This window comes from Barbus barbus (genome assembly GCF_936440315.1).
Source record: "Barbus barbus genome assembly, chromosome: 3".
Classification (NCBI taxonomy): domain Eukaryota; kingdom Metazoa; phylum Chordata; class Actinopteri; order Cypriniformes; family Cyprinidae; genus Barbus; species Barbus barbus.
Genome location: NC_136731.1, coordinates 611,757 through 624,739, shown reverse-complemented (window position 1 = coordinate 624,739; position 12,983 = coordinate 611,757). Strand labels below are relative to the sequence as shown.

At 38.6% G+C, this 12,983-nt stretch overlaps 1 protein-coding gene across 1 annotated transcript; it reads right to left on the bottom strand.

Annotated features, from left to right (window-relative positions):
- Positions 1-2,791: 2,791 nt before the first annotated feature.
- On the bottom strand, positions 2,792-8,851 carry LOC306856501 (chymotrypsin-like protease CTRL-1). The gene is made up of 6 exons (XM_079395838.1): positions 8,739-8,851; positions 7,807-7,827; positions 6,772-6,937; positions 6,428-6,696; positions 4,972-5,120; positions 2,792-3,807 (listed from the first exon to the last, which is right to left on the bottom strand). Exons 1-6 carry the CDS (start codon positions 8,791-8,793, stop codon positions 3,430-3,432), a joined length of 1,038 nt encoding a protein of 345 aa, XP_079251964.1. The 5' UTR covers positions 8,794-8,851; the 3' UTR covers positions 2,792-3,429.
- Between the last annotated feature and the right edge of the window lie 4,132 nt (positions 8,852-12,983).

Genomic DNA, 12,983 nt, shown 5'->3' with positions numbered 1-12,983 from the left:
CCCCTTCAATTTAACTTTATCAGTATTATATCAAATTCAAAACATTTGTCGTCGCCGATAGCCTCGTGGGCAGCGTTTCGACATGTTGCGCTTCGGGCGTCCCGTGTTCGAATCCCAGCTCGTGGACCTTTCCCGATCCCATGTCTAACTACTGCCCTATCAAATAAAAGGCAAAAATTCCAAAAATTAAATCTTAAAAAAAGAAAATCTGGCACTTATTGTCTTCTCATTCATCAATCATTCATATGAAATAAAAATGGATAGAAAATGTTTTTTTTAGAACATGCTATAAAAGTTATACATCAGAGATAGACAATAGGGGTGCATACATTTGACAAGATTTACAAAGATAGAGGGTTACAAAAAAAAAGTTGGTATTTTTCACAGTTTCAAGATTTTTCAAATAAGAGCACAAATAAAAGGAAAATCCATATGCTTTGTAAACGTGTATATAGTTGCATACATATTCCACCCCACTATTTATAGTCAGTTAACTATTATTATGTATTATTCTTAAGATTGGACTCCATCTGGTCTCAAAGATATTCATCTGCAGTCTAAGGGAATGTTATTTTTTCCATTTCGTAAATTTCCCTGATTTTTCAGATCCACTGTTCATATGTGGGTGGGTCTGATTTGAGCCATTTAGATGTGATGCATTTTAGGGCTGCAGAAAATAATATTTGAAGTAGATCATTCAATCTCCTTTCCCTCATGCCCTCAGGTATCTAAAATAGCCACAGCAGGATCAAAAGGAAAATCTATTCAAAATATGCCTCTGAATACTTTATAGATATCCTCCCAGAATTGCTGTATCTTTGGACAGGACCAAAACATATGAGTGGTTTCCCAATAGATCACCACACTCTCTCCAGCATCTGCTGGATGATCTTTGCTACAGATGGCAGAGTGCGGAAGTCTCTTGTAATGACTTTCCACTTAAACTCTCTCCATGTGTTTGAGTTAGTTACTTTATGGGCCCTGGAACATATATCTATCCAGTCTTCTTGCGTAATCTCTACCTGCATTTCAGCCTCCCATCTTTCTTTGTATGCAACAGAATTATATAGATATAGATGAAGTGATAGCAATCCCTGATATAGTTTAGAAATAAGCCTATTATCAATAGTAATTTCTCTATTTCATTTGGATTTGTGATATTCTTCCACTCTTTATGTTTTCTAAGAAAGTCTCTTATTTGTAAAAATCAGTTTTTGGTAACTTAAATTCTTCTACCAGTTGTTCAAATGACTTAGGGTGATCTTTACTAATAAGCTGATATATAAAATTAATTTGCCCATTTTTAAAACCAATATCTGGTGCAGATGGTATAAAGTTATTTACTGTACTTATACTAGATAGAAGAGAAATTGAATGGGTAATTTTCAATAAAGATCATATCTTTATTCATATTTTTAAGTAAATCTTGTCCACTTACCCGTCATCACTTTATCCCAGCTGACATCTATTGTGAAAGCAGGGGATACTGACAGAGGTTTTTCTCTATGTTTACCCAACACGTATCCGTATTGTCCTTCAAACATGCCTCTGTTGGTTTTAGTTGTGCTGTCCAATAATAGCATTTAAGATTTGGAAGTCCTACTCCCCCATCAGCCTTCATAAGGTGTAATGTTTTATACTTTATTCTTGGCCTTTGCCCTGCCCAAATCAATTTAGAAATCTGCTTCTCCAACTTGGCTATATCATAACTAGTTACCTAGCTGGGGACTACTTTCAGGTGCTGTGTAATATCACTGCGCCTGCTGCACTCATGGCACGGCAGCAAAGTTCCTTGATTATTACGCCGGAACGAGAGTATAGTTCCTAGCCATATCAGCCTAGAAAACCACAACTTTTCATTTTCCGTCGGTCTTAGTGCACGATGTAACTACAGAAGAGTCAAGTTATAAAAAGGAAAATTATTGAAACTCTTTGGTCATTTTTGAGCGAGATGCTAACAGTCTAATCTGATTCAATGATCTATGCTAAGCTACGCTAAAAGTGCTACCGCTAGACCCGGAGACCGGCTGAATGGATTCATAAATGGTAAAACTCAACTGTTTATCTCTGGGGGAGATGTAAAATGAGCCTATTTCCAAAAAAAGTGGAGTGTTCCTTTAACACGTGTCTTTTCTTCTCCACCATTTTTTTTTTTGAATGTGCTGATCCAGTGAGCATTTTGCTGTCCAATGGTCATGCCTTAACTTTGCAATTTCTCTACTGTATTAGTTTTGAATATTTCTCATGGCTAATTCATATTTCTTGACTTTCAGCCTGAGTTAAATCTCTTTTTTTGGCTCATTTAATCTGCAAAAGAAAATGTGCCTAATGAAAATTAGTGATCGAGATTGATGTGGTTTGTAATTGGTCAAATGTGCTTGGAAAAACATGATCAGAATATCAACTTGCATAACAATTATGCACATGGTGTAATGTATTTCTGTGATCTGCAGCTGTATTTTCAGCATAAGTCTTCAGTGTCACATGATCTTCAGAAATCATTCTAATATACTGATTTACTGCTCAACAAACATTTCTGATTATTATCAATGTTGAACACAGAGTAGATTTAGTTTCTCAGGTTTCTTTGATGAATAGAAAGTTCAGAAGATCAGCATTTATCTGAAATAGAAGTATTTTGTAACATTTGTAAATGTCTTTATAATCACTTTTGAAATTGTGTCCCAGTCCGGCCGTCTGTCTGAAAACATGATGATCTATATTCTAGAACATGATGCATTGCTGTGTCTGTCATAATTAAATAACTCTGGAAAAAGTGGCTGTGTGTTTTACATAAGTTTTTTGTTTACAGTATATAAGACAATACTGCACAGTTTACCTAAATTACACACAGCTGAAGCTAGTGGAACAATAATAAGTGCAAGGGGTTATGGGAACTGAAGTCCGGAACAACACAAACAATAGTCCAGAAGAGTGCCCTCTGATGGCAGGCAAGGGCACTCCAGCAGATAGCTGTGACAGGTTTACACCAAAATATGAAGCGAGATAGAGAGACAGCGAGAGTCCGTTTCCTCTTTTGTGTTTATTTGTGGTATGGTAACATGGTAATTGACTAAAGATCATTAAATTTTCAAAAACCAGTATCCATGATCACATCACAGAGCTCCAGACCCTCTTTCGGTTATACAGATTATCAGACATATAAACATAAAAATGATTGTCATCATTAAATCAATATCGGTCCATCTCTAGTATTTATGCAAAGATCCTGAATCTCAGAGGGCTAATCTCATTATGCTCTAATAATATTATCAAGACAGCTTTTCAAGAATAATACATTCTTAAAAAGATAAAGACTAAATGACAAAAACAACAAAGTAACCTCTCTGTTCACCTGTTTTCAAGAGCATGTACAGCAGAACTGACCTCTTCATCAAAACTCCCTGAGAATTACTGTTCAAACCATCTTTAGGAAGAGAGAAAGAGGGAGAAGGTGAAAGGAATGATGGAGAATGTGAGAGAAAGGGGGAATAAGAGGAGGTTGGGTGCGCTTATGAAGATGGAGTCGGATGTTGGAGTTTTAGTTGGAGTTTTAGTCGGAGTTGTAGTATTAGTCGGAGCTGTAGTATTAGTCGGAGCTGGAGTTGAATGTTGAGTGTCAGAGCTGAATTGAACAAATCCAGGCTGGTTGCTGCCCGTGGTAGAGTTGATCCAGTCCTGGTACTGGGAAACTCTAGCGAACACAGCGGGAAATGTGGGGTTAGCACATTTCATACCAAAACTCACAATGCCGGACTGAATCCACTGGGAGCCGTTCCTGCTGACCACTGGACCTCCAGAGTCTCCCTGCAGTGACAAATATTCAGCGTTTATATCTAGTTTATAATAAATATAGTGAACAATATATAGTGAAGAAGAGTTTTAGACATAAGTATGCAATAGTGTAGTGTATGGTATAAGGATGCTGGTCATGCGTCTATTTTCCTGAGGCCAGCATATCTTTTTCAGTTGTTTGCAGTGGGAGTGATGAACATTTTTCTCTTGTTACCGAAAGTTGAAAAATGTTCAATTTTGTGTGCTACACATGTGCTGAAAAGTGAAGTCAAATCATTTTGATCACCCCCTGTTGGCTGGCTGTAGTATAGGTCCCCATCCTCTCCATAAACCTCCAATCTGGACCTCGAGATCCACTTTCCTGCAGAATTTAGTTCTGACCCTAATCAAACACACCTGAACAAGCTAATCAGGATCTTCAGAATTACTACAAGATTGAAGGTAGGTGTGTTTAATCCAGGCTGAAGCTAATCTCTGCAGGAAAGTGGATCTCGAGGTCCAGAGTTGAGGTATTTTGAGAAAGTTTGGTTGTAGTTAGTTATTTGATGCTATAATAAAGGGGTGTGGTATTATGATTGTGTGATTGGTTGATTCTTTGACACTGCGGCTCCACCTCACGATCATTACTGCACCGACTCGTCGACAGCGGCCATTTCTGGGGCATTTTGGCTTTATTTTTCTGCAGTGAAAGGAAGTGGTGATGCGTCCTCCATCTTTTTTTACAGTCCATGGGTAAAACGTAGTGCTCTTCACTGTCTCTTTTTACCCAGCTGTCCAATCACAGTGGAGGATGGGTGAGACAAATACCACACCGGCCAACCGTCACATCCTACTTGTTGACTATAAATAACAATGGAGGATAAGTTCATATTTCTGGTCAGTAATTGTTCATAAAACAAACCGCAAAAACAGATACCAGACACAAATGACTTCCATGGATTGTGTCTCCAAAGCGCTCTCAAGCATGTCCAGCTGGGAATTTTCAGAAGAGTATTTTAAGCACAATACACATGACTACTGTGATGTAAATTTGGCGCTGTTTTGGAATTTGCCCTGTTTGGTAAAACTGGCCCTAGGTTGGCAGTGTGAAGTTTTCAGGTAACCAAAAACGGGCGAGTAGTGTTTTGTAAATTGATATGCATTTTAAAGGGTTAAAATGAAGGACTGATGTCTTACCGGACATGGACCTTTTCCTCCCTGATTTAACAATCCAGCACAAATCATATTGTTTGTGATGCTTGTGTTGTTCCCTCGATAAGTATTATTACAGTCACTGTTGCTCACAATTGGTACCATCAGCTCCTGCAGTACATCAGATGGCTGGCCTGTGACACAGAACATAGGACAGATTTTATGGCTTTATCTGAAGACTTGTCAGATAAGAGATGAGATGAGCTAATCATGGACTAAAGACACAATGAATTTTCTGTTTCTTATAGCATTATAGTTCTGTATTGTTTGTAGTGTGATCAATGTTTGCAGAAGTCGTAGATGTGTTAGGGACGTAACACGTAACATTTTAATTTTATTTTATTAACGAAACGACTCAAAGATTCATTCATGTTGCTGAACGAGACGAGACTCAAAGGTCCGAGTTGGTAAAAAGATCCGGACTTCCCATCACTACAAAACTGTCACATTTCATTCACAGATGCTCTTCGTTTGGCGGTGCTAAGAAGTGCATATACTTGCTTGCCGGGAACCCACCAAAATAAAAGCTTGCTGATTTTAAGTTAGAAAATTATTAAAAAAAGGAAATTCATGAATTCTATTTTTTTTTACAAAAGTAAATATTAGCAATATTAGAAAATTTGCTATAAAGTAAATGTATTTAATATGCTCTTTTATTTAAAAATATAATATTATTATCACACTTTATTTTTGTTTACTCTTTTATTTTAAAAAACTACTAAATAAATTAAATAATAATATATTCATCACTCTTATTAATTCATTTTTGTATAGCTATATTTAATGGGTATAGTTATATTAATGCACACTATGTGCAGTTTGAGGACCAAACCAAATCTCCAGCTGCTCTTATGAGAACCAGGCTGAAAAACTTGCAGACGTATGGCTTTTAATTAGTTTTTTCCTTTTTTATTCAAAATATTCACAAACTCACTTACCATGCCATCAACTGTCTGATATTCCGTGTGTCAAATACGTGTGAGTGTGTTTTGTTGTTTAAAAACCGTAATAAATGATTTTGCGCCGCAGGTCAGAGAGTCTTGTCGGTCGGATAAACGGCGCGTAAATTCCTCAGTTTCTCCTGGAATAAAACACGTCGGCGAATTAAATTTGAATGGATTGTTATTGCTGCTTCCATAGACTTCAGTGTGTATTTTACAAACTGTAAATGCATTATTTTACTAGTACTTATGTGTATTTAAATATCTGAAGCATAAAATAAACATTATGTGGTTAAAACACTGCATACTTGAGATCCAGAGCATGTCTCAGTGCAGCTAAAGCACAAAAGCACAGTGCGAACTTAGCAGTTATGTGATGAACTTGATAAATCCCATATGTGGGACCAAACCGCTCAAAAGGATAAAACATATGTAGCTAAATGGTTGAGGTTTACAGTATTGTTTGTATTTGGTGAATTGTAAAGGTAATGTTTACTCACCTCCATGTTGTAGCTTGCCCCATCCAGTGACCCAGCTCTCCGTTCCTGCACCAAATACACTACCAGCTGCAGCCAGACAGACCGGCCGAATGTAATCAGAGAAATTCACGGAGGAGGAGAGCTGGATCAGTGCTATGTCGTTGTCAAGAGTAGAATAATTAAAGTTAGGATGCTTGATGATTCGACTCGCTGTCCTGTTTGTCTCATAAGGGTTTGAGCCGGATTGACTCAGACGACCGAAGTACAGCACAGTGTCAGACTCATTATTCCTGTAAATAGAGAAAGTCTGCTTTAATCCCACCATTATCAATCTACAAATGCACCTTGAGCTTTAAACTTCATACATCCGGAAGCAGTGAGCTGCAGATAAAACCCAGTCTTTAGTGATGAGGGTCCCTCCACAGAAGTGCTCAAAGCCGAGGACATGAATGCTGACCTGCCACGGCCAAACACCTGCCGTCGCATTCTCCCCTCCAGCTGTCCTGTTGCTAGGAGGTGCTCGACCACATACTGATGAGAGACAGCAAGACATCAGATTTCCTTCTTAGGGCCCTATCATACGCCCTACCACATCGCGCTTGGCGCTGACGCAAGTGTTTTATGCTAGTTTATCATTTCACGCCCTGCGCCACGTTGTTTAAATAGTAAATGCATTCGTGCTCATGGGTGTGCTGGTCTGAAAACCAGGAGTGTTCAGGTGCATTGTTGGCACGTTGCTATTTTGAGGCTAATTAAATAAACTGCGCCACAAACCAACTAAAACCTGGTCTAAAGTCAATGGCACAGTATTTGTTGTTATTTAAAGAGCGTGTTAGTAACATGCATCTATAGGTGGGTCCACAACACATGTACACTCTGCTTATTACACACACAAACTATTAAAATATTAAAAATGAAAGGATTACAATGTAAAAGATTATTATTCTGTTGGTTACGCCAAAAACACACCCATTACTCAGTAAGAGAATAGGGACAACCCTTTTAGACCATGCTGCTGTAGCGCCGGCCGTTTTCAGACATAAGTGCACCTACGACATGCGCTTTAGATCATTAAAATAGGGCCCTTAACATGCCTGTCAGACACAGAAGACATTTTTATACTTCATTATTTCTGCAAGCAAAAAGCGAGGAAAGCAAGCAAGTAAACAGATAAATACAGTTTGACCAGTTCATGTCATTAATAGCTTTTCACTTCTGTGATTTACTATGATTGTGTTCCCATCGGAAGCGAACCGTACCCCAGACCACCCTTTTCAGTGATTCACGGGTGTGCACCTGAGTTCAGAAAACAGCGATCACATAATCCAAGCAAACCCATTTCAGACGTCAGTCGAACCCAGGCGAGCACCAAAAGAGCAAGGGTCATCGTGAACACTTACCATCTAACTGGCAGAGGGAACCTGTGTGGACAGACAAAGACAAAGTAAGCACACAATCATCTGGACAGAGCTACACAAACCAGTTTATTTAGTTTTTCAGTTTATTATTATTTAATCAAATAGAATAAACTGGTTCACTATTTGACCTGCTACATCAGCACTGGCACATACTGACATGAAAAGAACATGAAATCTATCACATGAATAATGGTGTTTATAGACTTTAGCCCAAATATCTGTAAATCCTCAATTGCTCCACACACACAGTTACACTTGGGGTATTTTACAGAGTGAATAGTGAATATACGTTTTTTATCAAACAAATGTTATATCATTTTTATTTACTTCTCAACTGTATGTTTGTGCTGTATTTATGGGGATATATGGTACTTTATTTTTTTAAACCTATTTACCAAATATTACTACACTACACTATTACTACACCATTACCATACTAATGAAATATATATATTTAAAAAATCAGTTTAATGATAATGTAAATTAAATATGAGTTGTATTATTAAACTATTCATTCTTTATTATCACTATTTCCCACATTTTAGAATAAAATTAAAGTCATCACATCTATAAATCTATAAAAACTAAAACAATAGAATTTATGTAGTGGCCAAAACATTAAATAAATCAAAATTAATTTATCTTCCTCAAAGTTACCCAACTGCATCCTGGCATTAACATGAATTAAACTCATCCATTAAAATGGATAAATTATGCATTTGTAAAAAAATAAAAATTTCAAGCATTTGACCAACTCTTTAGATCCAAAGGTTTTTACAGTCATGAAATACATATATTGTCAAGTGTGTTTATAATTTTTCTTAGTTGGCTGTTTAGTTATGAAACTTTTGAAACAATCATTATTAAATTAGCATCTATTTTTATCATGTTGTAGATGTTTTGCAGGATCTTACCTGCTATGTAGAGAAGTATGACTCCAGCAACACTCAGAGCAGTTTTGAACGTCATTCTTCTGTTATGCTTTGAGATCTGACTGCTGTTTCCTCAACAGTCAGCATTCTAATGAGATGGAAAGCAAGAACCACCGTACTTATCAAGAATTCTCTGGCTCCACCCCAGCACTACGTTCAACTCTTACTCATATTTTTCAGGGAAAAAAAAGCTTATTCTGAGCTTTTCTTGGAATCTAAAAAATGCTGTGGAATTTTTTTTTTTTAACCCAAATGCTGGGTTCAGCCAGATGGGTCATTTTAGTGGGTTATTTCTTATTATTTTTCCCCATCTGCTGGGCAGTTTTTCTGTAACTCAGCTGCTGGTTCATTTTTACTGTCAATACAAGTGATGAACCCCCTCATTTACCCATCCCGCGCTGGGCTAGTGCAACCCAGTGTTCGGTAGTCTATGCCAAACCGGTTAAAACTGGATACATTTGTCAGTGGTCATTTTGTGTTCTGTCCTGAAAGAAAACTTGACTGACGTGATCTCTGAGACGGGGTGTACAAAACAGCCCCTCCCACCTCTGTAATAAACACAGAGATGTTAGTACCGTCTGAATTGGTACATGAAAATCGCAGACGTCAGGTGATAAGAATCGAAACTCAAACGTAGTTTAGAAAACTAGTACCGTTCGAATAGGGCTTTAGAGAGGCAGAGTCTCTCAGAAGCAAAGATGGGCAGAGGCTCTTCAATCTGTGAAAGTGTGTGTAAAAAGATTGAGGAATACTTTAAAAACAATGTTCCTCAATGTCAAATTGCAAAGGCTTTCCAAATCTCATCATCTAAAGAGATCATCATCACCTTCAGAGAAACTGGAGAAATCTCTATGCATAAGGGACAAGGCTGAAGACCTTTGTTGGATACCCGTGGTCTTCGGGTCCTCAGACAACACTGCATCACTCATCGGGATGACTCTGTCTTTGACATTACTAAATGGGCCCAGGAATACTTCCAGAAACCACTGTTGGTAAACACAATCCACCGTGTCATCTGCAGATGCCAACTAAAGCTCTATCATGCAAAAAAGAAGCCATATGTGAACATGGTCCAGAAGCGCCGTCGTGTCCTGTGGGCCAAGGCTCATTTAAAATGGACTGTTTCAAAGTGGAAAAGTGTTCTATGGTCAGATGCGTCCAAATGTGACATTCTTGTTGGAAATCACGGACACTGTGTCCTCTGGGCTAAAGAGGAGGGAGACCTTCCAGCGAGTTATCAGCATTCAGTTCAAAAGCCAGCATCTCTGATGGTGTGGGGGTGCATAAGTGCATAAGGTATGGGCAGCTTGCATGTTTTGGAAGGCACTATGAATGCTGGAAGGTGTATAAAGGTTTTAGAGCAACATGCTCCCCTCCAGACGACGTCTATTTCAGGAAAGGCCTTGTGTATTTCAGCAGGACAATGCAAAACCACATACTGCAGCTATTACAACCGCATGGCTTCGTAGTAGAAGAGTCCGGGTGCTGCATTGGCCTGCAGTCCAGATCTTTCACCTATAGAGAACATTTGGCACATCATTAAACGTAAAATATGTCAAAGACGGCCACGAACTCTTCAGCAGCTGGAAACCTATATCAGGCAAGAATGGAACCAAATTCCAACACCAAAACTCCAGAAACTCATAACCTCGATGCCCAGATGTCTTCAAACTGTTTTGAAAAGAAGAGGAGATGCTACACCATGATAAACATGCCCCCGTCCCAACTATTTTGAGACCTGTAGCAGGGATCAAATTTGAAATTAGCTCATTTTGTGCATAAAATTGAAAAATTTCTCAGTTTAAACATTTGTTCTGAGGTGCCGGCACCACCATTGAAGTTTTTCACCTTCCACCAAATGGATGTGTGACAAGGGCTGAAACACGACATGACATTGCTAATATATTTAAGAAACCTTGTGTGCATGCTCTGATTAGCCAGCTATCCAATGCATTGTGATTGGCCAAATACCTCAAACGTGAGATGGAAATGTTACACCCCCTTACCGTATCGTGATGCCGTGTCCCAGCGTGATGACACAAAAACAATAAAACCCATTTATAAACGAGGCATTAGTTGCATCAAGTGGGGACATAATTACTGATTATAATGACATATACTGTCTTTTTAAGTGTGGCCTTGCATCGCGCCGCATAAACATTACCATGTTTGCATTTGTGATCGGAGAAACGACAAGCAACAAGCAGTACTCTACACTGCTCAAAACTCGCATTTGAATAGTCAGTGGCAAATTCTTTAAATAAGAAAACTTACTTACAACCTGTGAGTCAGAAGCGCCAGACTGTTCTTGCAAAGTTGGAATTGCCCCACCTTATAGAAACAGGCTTTGTGCAGCCAGTATTGTAGGCTACTCTTCCAGGTTCAGGAAACAGTCCTCCGTAAAATGCGCTGCACACACTCTAATATTTGGGTTGAACTGTTCTGGAACCGTGTTGTAAATACAACTTAACCACTGATTTCTAGTTGTGTCCTCTTTTGGAAGCCAGAACAAAGTACTTTCACTTTCACAACGAAACACAGCGTCTCATGGCGCCAGCGGCAGCAACAACACTACAGCCAGAATAATAGTTACACCTTCTTTCTTTGTGTATGCATTTGGGAGGTGTTTTGCAAACCTCCCCACAACGTGACATAGACATGTGCGGCGTATTTAAATAAGCCGTTTTAGGAGGGCGTGGTCGAGTCAACTTTTATAAAGAATATCTCTTTGGGTTTGAGACTTTAGTCTTTGCAACTTCAGGAATCTTATCAGTGCACAAACAGCTTGTAACACTCCAAAGAGAAAGGAACACTTGAAATCGCATCATATGACCCCTTTAATGAACTGGAACAGCCTACTGATAGCAGTTTTCTGTTTTACGAGTTCGCATTAACATAATATGATTGAGCAATTAGTAAGCATATTTGGCGTGTTGTCCGGAGGGAGGGCTCTGAGCTCGGGATAGAGCCCGAACCCAGAGGACTCCCCCCTCATCCCAAGAATGGGATGAATTAGATTGGAGTGCGGAGTTGGGGTGGAGGCGGGATGCTGGAAAACTGTAATAGAACAGAGGTGAGTTGGCTGTATATATATATATATATATACACCTGATGTGCTTGTTAAGGTGATTAGCTGGCGAGCTGCACCTGGGCCAGACTGATTATCTGATCGTGCTCCTCCCGAACCTTGTTAATGAAACATCATTTTATGAAGCATAATTCTTCATCATTTAAAGTATGAAACATGCATGCACAAAATACACTCTTTTACTAGTGTGATCGAAGTGATGAAGTTCCTACCAAATCTAGCATTCAGACATGAACATTTAATCCACAACATACACAGAGATGGAGTATGGATTGAATATATAACAATGTCTGTGAATGTTAGATTTTGGTAGCTTTTTCAATTTGTTATAATATCTTGATTTTTTTTTTCATAAATAGCAACATCAGCTTAATGCTTTAAGTAGTGAAATTGTTGAAACAGGTCTAAGATGTATCCTAGCGGACAGTAATGATCGATGATTAGTGTTTTGTGCTGAAACATTATTATTTACACAAGTTTCTACCCTCGTAATTCAGTGTAATGTTTCACCTACGTTTCAGTAATGTTTCTTGTAAAAATATGTTTTTTGTAACAACAATTCAACCAGAAACCAAGTACATGGTGATTTATCAGGCCACATGACCTTTAAAACCAGATCTGCAAGTAACTGAAGGCCAGTCTGAGAAGATTTGTGCTTTCTTTTTCCTTTCAATCACATGAACAGACTCATCTGAACCATGACATGTGGCAGTGGCAAAATATCACTATTTATTCAAGTCTTTTCATGCAGTATTTCCTCAGGCTCCTGATTATCATAAGGTCATAGCCACCATTTTAACTGTCCTGTGTGTTGATTTTTTCCCCCGTTGCTCCGTGAAGAAACGGCCCGGCTCGTCCAATCAGATTTGAGCTCAGATCACGTGCCCAGAGCAGCTGCTGCTGCACAAAAGGCAGGAGTGGTGGCGCCGTTTCAGAAACCAGTGTAAACACACACAGAAGAAGAGTATTCTGAGAGAAGAGAGTAGCTGCAGAGCACTTGTTGTACTTATTTATTCTCACGTTCTTAATATAATTTCTATTAATTCTCCTCTGAATTATGTGATCTGGAGTGTCCTTTTCTCCCAGGTGCGCTAATGTCAGAGCGCGTTTACTCTAATGTTAGATCTTCCGTATTAAAA